The sequence below is a fragment of the Mastacembelus armatus genome, chromosome 10, assembly GCF_900324485.2.
Source record: "Mastacembelus armatus chromosome 10, fMasArm1.2, whole genome shotgun sequence".
Taxonomy (NCBI): Eukaryota; Metazoa; Chordata; class Actinopteri; order Synbranchiformes; family Mastacembelidae; genus Mastacembelus; species Mastacembelus armatus.
The window spans coordinates 12,660,908-12,677,381 of record NC_046642.1 but is presented as its reverse complement, the minus strand read 5'-3'; the positions used below and the strand labels follow the sequence as shown (position 1 = coordinate 12,677,381).

The window sequence follows — 16,474 nt, the reverse complement described above, 5'->3', positions numbered from 1 at the left end:
TGAGGAGCTTTAAAGTCCAGGTGATGGCCAGAGACAACGGTTCTCCTCCGCTCAGCAGCAACGTGACCGTGAGTGTGTTCATATCGGATGTGAACGACAACTGTCCTCAGATCCTGTACCCCGCCCCGGAGGGCAACTCCTTCATGACCGAGCTGGTGCCCAAAGCCGCACACGGAGGCTCTCTGGTGTCCAAAGTGATAGCGGTGGACGCGGACTCCGGACAGAACGCCTGGCTGTCCTATCATATAGTGAAATCGACTGATCCGGGACTTTTCACTATTGGTGTCCACAGCGGAGAGATCAGGACCCAGCGGGACATTTCTGAATCTGACAGCATGAAACAGAACCTTATTGTGGCAGTGAAAGATAACGGGCAGCCCTCTCTGTCTGCCACCTGTTCCATGTATTTACTTATTTCTGATAACTTGGCTGAGGTGCCAGAACTGAAGGACATGTCTTATGATGAGAAGAACTCCAAACTGACGTCTTACCTGATCATCGCGCTGGTGTGTGTGTCCACCTTTTTTCTGACCTTCATCATCATCATCCTGGGTGTGAGGTTTTGTCGCAGGAGAAAGCCCAGACTGTTGTTTGACGGAGCAGTCGCCATCCCCAGCGCTTACCTCCCTCCTAATTACGCAGATGTTGACGGCACTGGGACTTTACGCAGCACGTACAATTATGACGCATACCTGACAACAGGCTCTCGAACCAGTGACTTTAAGTTCGTGACGTCTTACAATGACAACACACTGCCTGCTGACCAGACTCTGAGGAAAAGCCCATCAGACTTTGCTGAAGTGTTTGGTGAATTGGAGGGGTCCACACAGGTATGAACAACCTATGTGGTATCACATATTCATAAAAATCTTTTTAATACACGTTACCTGCAAAATTTTCAGGCTTGGATTTAGCATCCCACCAAGGTTTCTTAAATGTAGGTGTGTTATGCCCATAGTGGTTTGAAAATATCCACTACCTTGACCAATTTTAAACAGCTATCCTTTTCATGAATGTCTTAGCCTTCCTTAATTTTCATTTTCTTGGTTTAATTATCCACCCATCCATTATCTATACCTGCTTTTTCCTAACCAGGGTCACAAAGATCTGCTGGAGCCTCTTTTGGGTGAAAGGCAGGTGTACACCCTGGACAGGTCACCAGTTGGTTAAATCATGATTAGTATTTCAATTTTACTGGAAAGTCATTCATATTTCATTTTGAGTTTGAAATTTGTGCTTCGAGTCGATCTGTCTACACATTTGTTACCAACTATCTTAAGGAATTCTGAAATACACTTCCTTTTCATCACCATAGGTTCATTGTTCAACCTAGTTTTGCTGTGTTCATTCACAATGCACAGTTTTCCAGCCATAACACACTTTCCATAACATTGTTTAAAGTGGCTTGAGATTATTTTTTATTGTGATTTAGCACTATGAATTTCACTTGAATTGAAAAACAAATATCAAAGCAAACTCTCATGAGGTGCCATGACCGTCAGTAGTGAAAGAATTAACACCACATTACATTTGAGAATGTTTCTGGTGTTTACAGGACATTCAACGAAAGAAGAGAATCCTATATGATGCTCTTCTGCCTCTCAGTAGGATACTGCTCCACTCATCAAATTAATACTCTATTCATGTAGGGTCTTTGTGTAATATTCTCTGAGTAATTTTTGTAGCAGATTATCGTTTGTGGCACATGTGGAAGCTTCAGTGTGAGCTGGAAACCTTTTTATGGTTGATAATTCACTGTGGCTCTTTTAATGTTGGTGGAATTAAGGCAACTAATTTTGCATTGATGGTTGTGGATGTTCTTCCTGACTACATAAACATAGGTAGCCTATATATGATAACTATAAATAACTTTGCTTTTATTTTTTTTCTGGTAGTCGTAACTCTGTCTCTGTAGAACAGGACTATGTCTTTCCATGGTCTCATTTATTCTTGAGTTGTTGGACTGAAAATCTACTTGGAGTTGCTTTTGTTGTGTAGTTTTCACAATACAGTTGGAAAACACCATCTGAAGAATGTGGGTTTTACATTAGTAGCATTCCCTCTTGTTTATATACATTTGTGTTACCTTTTTCTCATGTTTAAGCTTGTTTGATCAAATGAAGCAGGTGTTTGTGTTTTAAATGTAGATTCTCATAAATGTGGCTCTTGTGTGATGTTTGATATCATCTGATCCTATGGGGGAATTACACATATTCTTTAAATGCCATTTATTATATTATGACCAGAGTGATCTTGAGGCAGTATTCACCTTCAGACCATGTGTTATTTCTGTTCTATGATTTCTTGTTGTATCTCACGACAAAAAAAAAAAAAAAAAAAATACTGTAAAGTGTAGCCAGGTTCTTATTTTCTCTTCGCTATATGTGGTGTAGTAAGAGCAAATAATTGCAGTCGCTATAAATCATCATAATACTTAAATATTAGTTCTTTGTTTTTACTTGTATAGAAATGGTATCCATCCATCCATTTTTCTATACCTGCTTATTCCTTAACCAGGGTCATGGGGATCTGCTGGAGCCTAGAGATGGTATATAAATATTAAATGTATTTTGTCATCGCTGTCACCAGGTTTTCTGGCTTTATTTTTGCATAAAGTTGTTTGTTTATTGTTTGCAGACCTCTGTCTTAACAGAAGTTGTTTCTAAATCAGAATTGAAATAGTGTGTAAACTTAAATGTCTTCTACTTTTCCTATCAGATCTAAAACAAAAGTTTTGTCAACATGTTTAATATATGATATCAGGCCGAGTGGGTGCAAAGACAGCCCTGTTTTCTTATGGATCTTTTTACAAATTTGGCAATGCCAGCAAACAGCCTACAGACATCCATTTAGTTCATACCTTTAAATAGTATTTCCTGTAGTGAAGCAAAATCTTTATTTCAGTATAGTTTCAGTGAAGATAGGAGTGCAACTTTAAAAAAAAAAAAAAATTAGAAACAAAAATCAAGTGGTCCTACTGATGTGTGGTGGAATAAAAGCTTGCCACTTCTATGGGGAGATATGTGAACTGCATTAGGTTCCAGCAGATGTCTTCAGTACAACAAATGTGTGTAAATGTGATTTAGATGTGGTGTGATTTTATTATAAAGTCCAAATGTGTACAGGGTGGTTGTAGGTAATTGTAGGAACATAGTACATGTGAATTTTTCTGTGCCCAAGTGTCAGTTCAACTGTTCAGTTTTACATATTTTGCCAGACCATAAGGAACGTTGATTAAAAACTCTGCTCATCTAATGCCTTGAGCTAAAAACCTATAGAGGCGAATTTGTAATAACTGGTTTCCTACATGGGACTGATTGTGATTACTTATTGTTGCAAATGTTATTATTTAAGTTTTATTAAATTCAGAATCACAAGCAGATACAATTATAGGCTACAACCAACTTTGAAGGTGATTATTTGGATTTTTTCATTCGTTGTTATTGTTGGACTTAACTCACGGTGTCGCTCTACACCAACCTTAAAATGATTTAATTCCACTGTCTTTTGTGAGCACACATTATTTTCCGTCCATAGACCAGTCTACACATAGACAGAATCACGCTGGTTTGCTGCTGTTCTTCGTGTTAAATGGTTACATTTAGTTTTTTCCATTGATTCTTCAGCGTCGTGGGAACTCATCCTTGATGATTGGTTCAACAATGAATGCATTTCTGGCGTACAAATTCTATTTCCTCCTTTTTGCTGTTCATGTCACCTACGGAGACTTGAGCTATTCCTTCGCAGAGGAGATGAAACGAGGATCGGTTATTGGAAATGTAGCCAAAGATCTCGGGCTGAAATCCGGAGCGCTGTCTAACAGAAGAGCGCGCATTGACACCGATGGGACTGACAGACGTTATTGTGACATAAACCTGAATAACGGAGAGATGGTTGTTGCCGACAGGATTGACCGAGAGGAGCTTTGTGGTGAAAAGGCTTCGTGCATCCTGAAACATGAGCTTGTGCTGGAGAACCCTCTGGAACTCCATCGGATCAGTCTGCACATTCAAGATATTAATGATAATTCACCACAGTTTAATGAAGATTCGATAAATATAGAAATTCGTGAGTCTGCAGACAGGGGAGCACGTTTTGTGATAGAGGAGGCGCACGATGCGGATGTAGGACAGAATTCAGTTCAGCAGTACAGCCTTAAAAAGAACGATCATTTTATTTTGGAGGCTAATAGAAACACAGTAGAGCTTGTTCTTGATAAAGAGCTTGATCGTGAAAAACAAGAGGACATTAATTTGGTCCTTACAGCTCTGGATGGTGGGTCTCCTCAGAGATCAGGTACTGTAGTCATACACGTCACTGTGCTGGATGCTAATGATAACGCCCCAGTGTTTAGCCAGGCGGTTTATAAAGCCAGTCTGCCTGAAAACTCTCCTATAGATACTGTGGTGATTAAAGTCAGTGCTACAGACGCAGATGAAGGAGTTAATGGAGATGTGACATATGACTTTGGACATGTTTCAGAGGATGTGAAGAAAGTTTTTAGTATTGACCGTAAAGTAGGTGAGATACGAGTAATTGGCACTGTTGATTATGAAGCTACTAAATCATTTGAAATACGCGTTAAAGCAAAAGATGGATTAGGGCTGTCATCTTACGCTAAAGTAATAATATCAGTCACTGATGTGAATGACAACGCCCCTGTTGTTAATTTGAAATCGATGACAAATCCCATACCAGAAGACTCTCCACCTGGTACAGAGGTGGGCATCATTAACGTGCAGGACAGAGACTCTGAGAAAAACGGACAGGTCCGCTGCTCCATTCAGCAAAATGTCCCTTTTAAGTTAGTTCCTTCTATTAAAAACTATTATTCTGTGGTGAGCACAGGACAACTGGACCGTGAACTAGTGTCTGATTACAACATTACAATCACTGCCACTGACGAGGGCGCTCCACCTCTGTCCTCCTCTAAAAGTGTCCAGTTATCTGTAGCTGACATCAACGACAACCCACCTGTGTTTGAGGAACAGTCGTACAGCGCATATGTGAGTGAAAATAACAAAGCTGGTTCCACTTTATGTTCCGTTACTGCTCGAGACCCCGACTGGAGACAGAACGGTACAGTGGTTTATTCTCTGTTAGCTGGTGAGGTGAACGGTGCCCCGGTGTCCTCCTATGTGTCTGTGAACGGAGACACGGGGGTGATCCACGCTGTGAGGTCGTTTGATTATGAACAGCTGAGGAGCTTTAAAGTCCAGGTGATGGCCAGAGACAACGGTTCTCCTCCGCTCAGCAGCAACGTGACCGTGAGTGTGTTCATATCGGATGTGAACGACAACTGTCCTCAGATCCTGTACCCCGCCCCGGAGGGCAACTCCTTCATGACCGAGCTGGTGCCCAAAGCCGCACACGGAGGCTCTCTGGTGTCCAAAGTGATAGCGGTGGACGCGGACTCCGGACAGAACGCCTGGCTGTCCTATCATATAGTGAAATCGACTGATCCTGGACTTTTCACTATTGGTGTCCACAGCGGAGAGATCAGGACCCAGCGGGACATTTCTGAATCTGACAGCATGAAACAGAACCTTATTGTGGCAGTGAAAGATAACGGGCAGCCCTCTCTGTCTGCCACCTGTTCCATGTATTTACTTATTTCTGATAACTTGGCTGAGGTGCCAGAACTGAAGGACATGTCTTATGATGAGAAGAACTCCAAACTGACGTCTTACCTGATCATCGCGCTGGCGTGTGTGTCCACCTTTTTTCTGACCTTCATCATCATCATCCTGGGTGTGAGGTTTTGTCGCAGGAGAAAGCCCAGACTGTTGTTTGACGGAGCAGTCGCCATCCCCAGCGCTTACCTCCCTCCTAATTACGCAGATGTTGACGGCACAGGGACTTTACGCAGCACGTACAATTATGACGCATACCTGACAACAGGCTCTCGAACCAGTGACTTTAAGTTCGTGACTTCTTACAATGACAACACACTGCCTGCTGACCAGACTCTGAGGAAAAGCCCATCAGACTTTGCTGAAGTGTTTGGTGACTGTGATGCTTCTCCTGAGGTATGAACGGCTGTCACACATTGTTTGACATGTTTCTATCTGTATGTTACATACTAACATACTAAAACAGGAGTTTTCAGTTTTCATTTAAGCCAAATTTTGTTTTGGTGGTTGTCTTCAGCATTGCAGAGTGCTTCCTCTGTGATTTCTAGGTTTTGCAGATTGTGGATAAACAAACTCTAATTAATTGTCGATCTATTCCTTACTTATCTTGCCCTAAAACTGTGTTATCTTCTTAATCATTATCCATATTTTTGTCAATGCAAACTGTTCAGAGCTCTCGCTTGTTATTTTTGTGCCTTTCCTGGGGACCATCGGTGCTGTCCCTGGTGCTGAACCTCACGGTTTTACTTTTGAAAAACGTCTTTTGGATCCAATTATATTTTTATGTCTTTTGGCCTTTTCCTCCATCGTTCAAACGTGAGAATCATACTTTTAATTAAAAATGTGTTTTTCTGATCAGTCCAGCTGCCTGATGCATTTGTATGTGCCCTAAGATGTCTCCAACCTCAACTAAAAGTAAAATGGAAATATAATTAAAAATTGTAATGTTATTTTTTTTAATTTAGGATTTCATCTATGAGGTCTGACCGGTAGCTGCCCCATTTTATGTGTTCAGTAAATCTCTCAATAAGGAAGAACTTGAATCTGACAGTTTGAGAGATTGATCAATGGCTTATCCAAAACTAACTTCTTATATGATTAAAAAATACACTTTATAACAGGATGTTGTGAAAAGAACCATTTTCTCTAATTTGAAAACAGTAAATATTGGCTTGCAGCTTAACAAATAATTTGCTAGGATGGCATACAGGGTAGAGTTAGTGATTTTATGTTTAAAAGAATGTGGGATCAATTTTAACCATTAGTGTTGTCTGCTACGTGCTTTACTGTACTGATCATGAGATGGACTATTCCAGGAGCCGTTTTATGTATTTATTTATTAGATATAGGCCTATGTGTTCATTACTTAATGCTATTTTTCATATTCATTCTGAATCAGACATTTCTTCATACTCAACAGACAAACGTAGCAAAATAAGGTCTTTAAAAAACTTCTAGTGGGGAGTTGGAAAAGTGAGTCCGTCGAAATGTGTTTTCGATATGTAACTTTTAATGCAATTGAGAATGTTGCCCTGTCATTCAACAGATGCTTTGTATATATTTTTAACTTTTTTCTCAACTGCACAGTTTCTCTCTCTCGCTGCCTGTCTCCAAGAAACTTCATATTTCCCCTTCCTTTCCAGGCCATTGATTATTTTTAGTGTTTAGTGGTGCATTTACGCTTTTTCAAACTTTGTGTGATTAATCCATCAGCCTCTGTCTTTACCTTCTTATGATCTGTAAGGGCAAAGTATCAGAGTTTCAAGCCAACAGAGGCTTTGTTTGCAATTGCTGTGTGATACTAGATGAGGAGATTTGGGTTTTTTAACTTGCGTCCTAATATTTACTTATTCATTTTTTAGCTGTGTTGATATTTCACATGAAGTCTCACTAATACATAATTCAATCAATCATTCTTTCCTTACAGCCACAGTCTGTGTTGTTATGTCGTTGTATGAAATGTTAAAACGGTTGCAATCATGCCTGAAATGACATTTCTTATACAATGTCACACTAATAACAAAACTGTTGCTACTATAACAACAGCAACAACTACAACTATAATAATAATAATAATAATAATACAATTGAGCAATTTGTTATTCACTTCTTTTACTCATGGTGTCGCTATTCGCCAGTCTACGTGAAAGATTTCCACTCCACCCTTTGGGGTGTAGACCAACAAAAGGAGATTTTTGGTTACTGTAGATCTTAGGATTGAGCCAGAGAGGCTGTTACTTTTCTTTTGACTGAACTGCAAAATCCAGATTGAATTTGAAATCTTGACTGGACCTTGTTCTTCTAGTAGCTATTGTCGCGATGGAGCGCCGAATGAATTGCCTTGTTTTCTTGCTGCTGTGGCATTTCGTGTGTGGGGACGTGAGCTATTCCTTTCATGAGGAAATGAAGCGCGGATCTCTTATCGGCAATATAGCCAAGGATCTGAAACTGGACCCGAGTAAGCTGTCTTCTAGAAATGCCCGTGTTGATGCTGCAGGGAATCGCAAAAGATACTGTGATATTAATCTCAGCACTGGAGATTTAATTGTTGCCGACAGGATTGACCGGGAGGAGCTTTGTGGCGAAAAGCTGTCCTGTGTAATAAAACGCGATCTTGTATTGGAGAACCCTCTAGAACTGCATCCTTTCAGTCTGCACATTCAAGATATTAACGACAACTCACCAGAATTTAACGGAGAATCGATCAATATAGAAATTCGTGAGTCTGCAGTCAAGGGAGCACGTTTTGTGATAGAGGAGGCGCACGATGCGGATGTAGGACAGAATTCAGTTCAGCAGTACAGCCTTAAAAAGAACGATCATTTTATTTTGGAGGCTAATAGAAACACAGTAGAGCTTGTTCTTGATAAAGAGCTTGATCGTGAAAAACAGGAGGACATTAATTTGGTCCTTACAGCTCTGGATGGTGGGTCTCCTCAGAGATCAGGTACTGTAGTCATACACGTCACTGTGCTGGATGCTAATGATAACGCCCCAGTGTTTAGCCAGGCGGTTTATAAAGCCAGTCTGCCTGAAAACTCTCCTGTAGATACCGTGGTGGTCACAGTGAGCGCGACTGATGCAGACGAGGGAATAAATGGAGATGTGACATACGACTTTGGACATGTTTCAGAGGATGTGAAGAAAGTTTTTAGTATTGACCGTAAAAACGGTAAAATAAAGGTTAGTGGTGTCATTGACTTTGAAACAGTTACAACATATGATTTGCGCATTAAAGCAAAGGATGGTTTGGGCTTATCATCATACACGAAGGTGACCATTGACGTGCTAGATGTCAATGACAACACCCCTGTAATTTATGTGAAATCTCTTGCAAATCCTGTACCTGAGAATGTGTCACCTGGTACAGAGGTGGGCATCATTAACGTGAAGGATGCAGATTCTGATAGTAACCAACTAGTCCGCTGCTCCATTCAGCAAAATGTTCCTTTTAAGTTAGTTCCTTCTATTAAAAACTATTATTCTGTGGTGAGCACAGGACAACTGGACCGTGAACTAGTGTCTGATTACAACATTACAATCACTGCCACTGACGAGGGCTCTCCACCTCTGTCCTCCTCTAAAAGTGTCCAGTTATCTGTAGCTGACATCAACGACAACCCACCTGTGTTTGAGGAACAGTCGTACAGCGCATATGTGAGTGAAAATAACAAAGCTGGCTCCACTTTATGTTCCGTTACTGCTCGAGACCCCGACTGGAGACAGAACGGTACAGTGGTTTATTCTCTGTTAGCTGGTGAGGTGAACGGTGCCCCGGTGTCCTCCTATGTGTCTGTGAACGGAGACACGGGGGTGATCCACGCTGTGAGGTCGTTTGATTATGAACAGCTGAGGAGCTTTATAGTCCAGGTGATGGCCAGAGACAACGGTTCTCCTCCGCTCAGCAGCAACGTGACCGTGAGTGTGTTCATATCGGATGTGAACGACAACTGTCCTCAGATCCTGTACCCCGCCCCGGAGGGCAACTCCTTCATGACCGAGCTGGTGCCCAAAGCCGCACACGGAGGCTCTCTGGTGTCCAAAGTGATAGCGGTGGACGCGGACTCCGGACAGAACGCCTGGCTGTCCTATCATATAGTGAAATCGACTGATCCGGGACTTTTCACTATTGGTGTCCACAGCGGAGAGATCAGGACCCAGCGGGACATTTCTGAATCTGACAGCATGAAACAGAACCTTATTGTGGCAGTGAAAGATAACGGGCAGCCCTCTCTGTCTGCCACCTGTTCCATGTATTTACTTATTTCTGATAACTTGGCTGAGGTGCCAGAACTGAAGGACATGTCTTATGATGAGAAGAACTCCAAACTGACGTCTTACCTGATCATCGCGCTGGTGTGTGTGTCCACCTTTTTTCTGACCTTCATCATCATTATCCTGGGTGTGAGGTTTTGTCGCAGGAGAAAGCCCAGACTGTTGTTTGACGGAGCAGTCGCCATCCCCAGCGCTTACCTCCCTCCTAATTACGCAGATGTTGACGGCACAGGAACTTTACGCAGCACGTACAATTATGACGCATACCTGACAGCAGGCTCTCGAACCAGTGACTTTAAGTTCGTGACGTCTTACAATGACAACACGCTGCCTGCTGACCAGACTCTGAGGAAAAGCCCATCTGACTTTGCTGATTCCTTTGGAGAATTGGAAGGGACTTTAGAGGTATGAATATAAGCGTTTCATTATTGTCTAAATTCAAAGCCCAGTTAATGTCAGATTGGGGTTGTGGTGCATAATTGTTCTATGTGTCAGTTTTTCTTTCTTTCCATATTTGTGCCACTGCTGGGTTCATTATTCATCTGCAACTGTTCTGCAATATCTTCCTGATGTTTTTGCTTAAAATAAGTTTATTGTCTTGGCATTCATTTCAGTTTGTCATTATACTGACATCCAAAACTTGGCCTTATTTTTCCCCCCTCATATTCATCATATAATCTCATATTATCCAAAAAAATCATGCAATATTTGAGTCTAGTGATTACTATAGTAACTGCTATTGCTCTGAGTATCTTGTCCATGATTATAACATGTCTAACTTTCAGTCAGTGCTGACAGTTTTTGCTCAAACCAGTTAATTTTTTTTAAAAGATTCTGTCTAAATACAGTTTTCTGAACTTCACGCACAGCACATTCCCTAAGCAAATGGTCAATATTGCAAATGAAACATCTGTGACCATATACTGTATTATAACTTAAAATAATTTTCAGTGTATAGTCTTTGTGTTTCAAGTTTCTGGCATGCTCTTGTTCTCCTCTCGTAAATAAATACACAATGAAATCACTAAAAGAGACGAGAAACGTTTACTCTTTATGCCTTTACGACTTTATTTATATGTTTGCATTTTGTGCCAGTTGTGTCAGGTGGAATTTCAATCTGAGTCTTGTGATACACTTTATTATGGCTTCTACTTTGTTCATTATGTTAAGGATTGTGCATCATTTTAAACAGAAGTATCTGCCACCAGAATAGATGTGCACAATCATCTTAGGCTGAAGCCCAGGGAATATATGTTATATTGGCATCTGTTAAACTGAAGAAATCACCTTATGGGCTGGATGTAACTAATAAACCTAGAGGGATGCTGTTGTTTCCTAAATGTTTATTTTAGGAAGATGGCATCACCACTGGTCTTTGCATTTAACTCCTGTCCATTTCAATTCATTTATGTGTATTCAGTCAAACTTCCTCTTTTTTGCATTTTATTGTGGTAAATTCATTATTTTTGTCTTGTCTGACCACTGTGACTGGGAAATACAGACGATACAAATTTTGCCAGAATATCTGATTAGAGAAGTTTTTAAAGACAATTTTAATTGCATTATGTCAGTTTGTATTGTAGTGTCTGTCCCATAGACATCCATTTATATGACTAAACTTTATTTATATTATCACCTTTTGAATCACATGTGTGTTTTACATTGTCTGTGTTTTCACTGTGAAAGTCCAGGCCTGGTCTTGTGCTGGAGACTAGTAATTTCTCAGACTGTGACTTGGCAGAACATCAGTCACCTCGCTCATCAAAATGGAGTTTGTGTTTCATAGTGGCAGTCTAGATATGCTGACAGAATAAGATGATTACCTCTTGAAGTCACAAAATAATTTTTCTAGTACATAATCTTTGTTTTTCTGTTAATTAATTGGTGTTAGAAACTTACATTCATTATTAGGTCCAGGTTGATTCTTTTTATGTCATTTTTTATGTTATGTGTTGAATCGAATGCCTGTGCTGTTGTCTTTCATTGGAAAACTGCATTGTGTGTCTATATTTCTATAATGTAGGGAGTTTTTCTATTTTATTTTTTCCAAAAAGGGTAATGCCTGATCCTGTCCATCTTCACCTGTGTCACAAGGTGTTGTTTGCACCTTAAATCTCTGTAACATTTGTCACTCTCTGGTGTTTCTAGCTGTACATATGACTGGCTTTTTATCTTAAACAAAACTAAAGTGTGACACCAAAATTAGCTGCATGAAGTATGTTGTAATGAAGAGATTCCCCTACACCGCTCATGGGTTTAAGACATTTGTTTAATTTGAATGTCTTAAAATGAATTTCCTGCAAACCTTCTGCATATGCATATATGCAAGGCAATGTTCAGTAAGTCCTTACTTACAATATTTAGAGGTAGCTTTTGACGCATATGCACAAAACTATGTAAGTTACCATATGTGCAAGACTTTTTCCTTAAAATATAAAAAGCATGAATTTATTTTGCAAAAAAAGTGCTACTGCTACAGAATTAAGGTTTTATTCCAACAAAGGATGTAATAATACAGAGACATCTTCAGGCTGCAACAAGTAAATGAAATTCAAAACAGGAATACAAAAGTCACAGTTATTAGACTGCAGGCAGACCCCAACTGTGAAAATATTCTACTCTGATTTCAGAGTTTATAGGGTTTATAGACTCTTTCTGATGAAGCACAGTGAAGGCTGATATCGTAACTTTTCAACTAGCCTTAGTTTGTTTCCCCATACGATAATTCTCCCCAATTCAGCACTACTGCTTAGTTTCTTCTTGATACATTGTTGAATAAACCAATCACACATTAGGAAGTTCACATGCTTGTTGATGTTAAACCACAGTTTAACTACCTTATATTTCAGTTTAGATGTTAAAGAAAGGTGCTTCCATTTTAATTCTGCTATAGCTGTTTGGGTGAACATTAGACAAGGTGATGAGGTGATAACAAAACATACAATTAAAATGCATCAGTCATACCTTTGTGAATCCAACGCTGGTAGAGCAAGTGCATAGCCAGATATTTCTTATCAGAAAATATTTTATTCAGAATGAAAACATTTTTTTTCCAGTTTTCAGGTGTTTCCTGGTTTGAACCACATGGCAGTAGAGTTGCAAATATTGCTTCTACCATCATAGTATTTGTTGTGTTTGATTCATATACAGATAAGATTATTCAAAGCAGGCTGCAGGCATTTTGATTTTTGTCATTGTTTTTGATTAACTTAACTCACGGTGGCGCTATACACCAGCCATAAGAAGTGAATTCCTCTATCCGCTGATGTGGATATATATTCTCGTGTTCTTGGATCTAGATAAGGACAGTCACTCAGAGATTGCAGTTGCTATTCGTGACATGTGGTAGAACCGTTTATGTTCGCTTTATTCCTCAACCTACTAGTAGCTCGTCGTCGATGATGGATTCTAAAACAGGCTTGTTTCAAACGTACGTGTTTTACTGCCTCCTCCTTTTTGCTGTTCATGTCACCTACGGAGACTTGAGCTATTCCTTCCCAGAGGAAATGAAACGAGGATCGGTTATTGGAAATGTAGCCAAAGATCTCGGGCTGAAATCCGGAGCGCTGTCTAACAGAAGAGCGCGCATTGACACCGATGGGACTGACAGACGTTACTGTGACATAAACCTGAATAACGGAGAGATGGTTGTTGCCGACAGGATTGACCGAGAAGAGCTTTGTGGTGAAAAGGCTTCGTGCATCCTGAAACATGAGCTTGTGCTGGAGAACCCTCTGGAACTCCATCGGATCAGTCTGCACATTCAAGATATTAATGATAATTCACCACAGTTTAAAGAAGATTTGATAAATATAGAAATTCGTGAGTCTGCAGTCAAGGGAGCACGTTTTGTGATAGAGGAGGCGCACGATGCGGATGTAGGACAGAATTCAGTTCAGCAGTACAGCCTTAAAAAGAACGATCATTTTATTTTGGACGCTAATAGAAACACAGTAGAGCTTGTTCTTGATAAAGAGCTTGATCGTGAAAAACAGGAGGACATTAATTTGGTCCTTACAGCTCTGGATGGTGGGTCTCCTCAGAGATCAGGTACTGTAGTCATACACGTCACTGTGCTGGATGCTAATGATAACGCCCCAGTGTTTAGCCAGGCGGTTTATAAAGCCAGTCTGCCTGAAAACTCTCCTGTAGATACTGTGGTGGTCACAGTGAGCGCGACTGATGCAGACGAGGGAATAAATGGAGATGTGACATATGAATTTGGACATGTTTCAGAGGATGTGAAGAAAGTTTTTAATATTGACCGTAAAGTAGGTGAGATACGAGTAATTGGCACTGTTGATTATGAAGCTACTAAATCATTTGAAATACGCGTTAAAGCAAAAGATGGATTAGGGCTGTCATCTTACGCTAAAGTAATAATATCAGTCATTGATGTGAATGACAACGCCCCTGTTGTTAATTTGAAATCGATGACAAATCCCATACCAGAAGACTCTCCACCTGGTACAGAGGTGGGCATCATTAACGTGCAGGACAGAGACTCTGAGAAAAACGGACAGGTCCGCTGCTCCATTCAGCAAAATGTCCCTTTTAAGTTAGTTCCTTCTATTAAAAACTATTATTCTGTGGTGAGCACAGGACAACTGGACCGTGAACTAGTGTCTGATTACAACATTACAATCACTGCCACTGACGAGGGCTCTCCACCTCTGTCCTCCTCTAAAAGTGTCCAGTTATCTGTAGCTGACATCAACGACAACCCACCTGTGTTTGAGGAACAGTCCTACAGCGCATATGTGAGTGAAAATAACAAAGCTGGCTCCAGTTTATGTTCCGTTACTGCTCGAGACCCCGACTGGAGACAGAACGGTACAGTGGTTTATTCTCTGTTAGCTGGTGAGGTGAACGGTGCCCCGGTGTCCTCCTATGTGTCTGTGAACGGAGACACGGGGGTGATCCACGCTGTGTGGTCGTTTGATTATGAACAGCTGAGGAGCTTTAAAGTCCAGGTGATGGCCAGAGACAACGGTTCTCCTCCGCTCAGCAGCAACGTGACCGTGAGTGTGTTCATATCGGATGTGAACGACAACTGTCCTCAGATCCTGTACCCCGCCCCGGAGGGCAACTCCTTCATGACCGAGCTGGTGCCCAAAGCCGCACACGGAGGCTCTCTGGTGTCCAAAGTGATAGCTGTGGACGCGGACTCCGGACAGAACGCCTGGCTGTCCTATCATATAGTGAAATCGACTGATCCGGGACTTTTCACTATTGGTGTCCACAGCGGAGAGATCAGGACCCAGCGGGACATTTCTGAATCTGACAGCATGAAACAGAACCTTATTGTGGCAGTGAAAGATAACGGGCAGCCCTCTCTGTCTGCCACCTGTTCCATGTATTTACTTATTTCTGATAACTTGGCTGAGGTGCCAGAACTGAAGGACATGTCTTATGATGAGAAGAACTCCAAACTGACGTCTTACCTGATCATCGCGCTGGCGTGTGTGTCCACCTTTTTTCTGACCTTCATCATCATCATCCTGGGTGTGAGGTTTTGTCGCAGGAGAAAGCCCAGACTGTTGTTTGACGGAGCAGTCGCCATCCCCAGCGCTTACCTCCCTCCTAATTACGCAGATGTTGACGGCACAGGAACTTTACGCAGCACGTACAATTATGACGCATACCTGACAACAGGCTCTCGAACCAGTGACTTTAAGTTCGTGACGTCTTACAATGACAACACACTACCTGCTGACCAGACTCTGAGGAAAAGCCCATCTGACTTTGCAAAAGTGTTTGGCGACTGTAATGGTTCTCCTGAGGTAGGAACATGTGTCTTGTCACCTGTTCCAAATGTAAACATAAACTTTCTTTAAAGCTATCTTCAATATTTTTAAAACACACAGGTAATCCATTTGTTTTCATGCGAGGGATGTTTATCTCCAGCTTTTTCAGGAGAATGTTAACTTATCTGTCCTTCCTACTGAATTTTGAATGTCTTAATATTTCTCCCTGACTTTGTAAAATCTAATTTTTCAAACACATTGCTATGCACCAATAACTCTCGATGTCTTTGTCAGACAGGAGGGGTAAAAACTAACTAAATAAAATACAACTACAGCAACAATAATAATAGTTTATATTTTGAATCTCTGATTGTTATATAAGATGCTTTATTTTCTCAGAGCTCCTTGTTCTTCACAACTGCAGCATAGCCCATTTACTCATCCTTTCTCCTCTCCTACCCTTCAGCAGTCTTTATTTTCAGTTTGTTTGTGATATCCGCAAGGTGCTCAAACATACACTTCATTTTTTTTTTTATTTGACCGTGTATATTGTGCAAAGTTTTACTTGACACTGCAGGCACTAATATGTCCTCATGTATCAAAATCAAATCAGAATCAAAATTATGTTTTCCTCTTTAGACATCTCAGGCTTTCCCACAGTAGACCTTCCTTCGCTCTTTGCCTTCTGCTCTAAATTATTGTATAGGTGAAATATTACTCTACATTCATTTTGTTTTATGTGCATATATGAAAGAGTGCATCTGCAGTACAGGCAGATGTGAATATGGCTATCAGGAGACATTATTATTGATGTTACCT

The 16,474-nt window shown here is 40.8% G+C and overlaps 1 protein-coding gene across 7 annotated transcripts in view; it reads left to right on the top strand.

Moving 5' to 3' along the window:
• LOC113144193 (protocadherin gamma-C5-like) overlaps positions 1 to 16,474 on the top strand; it is a 261,353-nt gene that overhangs the window by 67,915 nt on the left and 176,964 nt on the right. The window contains exon 1 of one of the 7 annotated variants that reach the window (XM_026330062.1): positions 7,864 to 10,313. The exons of 5 other annotated variants lie outside the window; for them this stretch is intronic. In XM_026330062.1, coding sequence (XP_026185847.1) covers positions 7,953 to 10,313 — 2,361 coding nt within the window. In that variant the 5' untranslated portion in view covers positions 7,864 to 7,952. Of the gene's footprint in view, positions 1 to 7,863; positions 10,314 to 13,306; positions 15,692 to 16,474 lie in introns of those variants that run through there. One more of the 7 variants, XM_026330057.1, reaches the window with a different exon arrangement.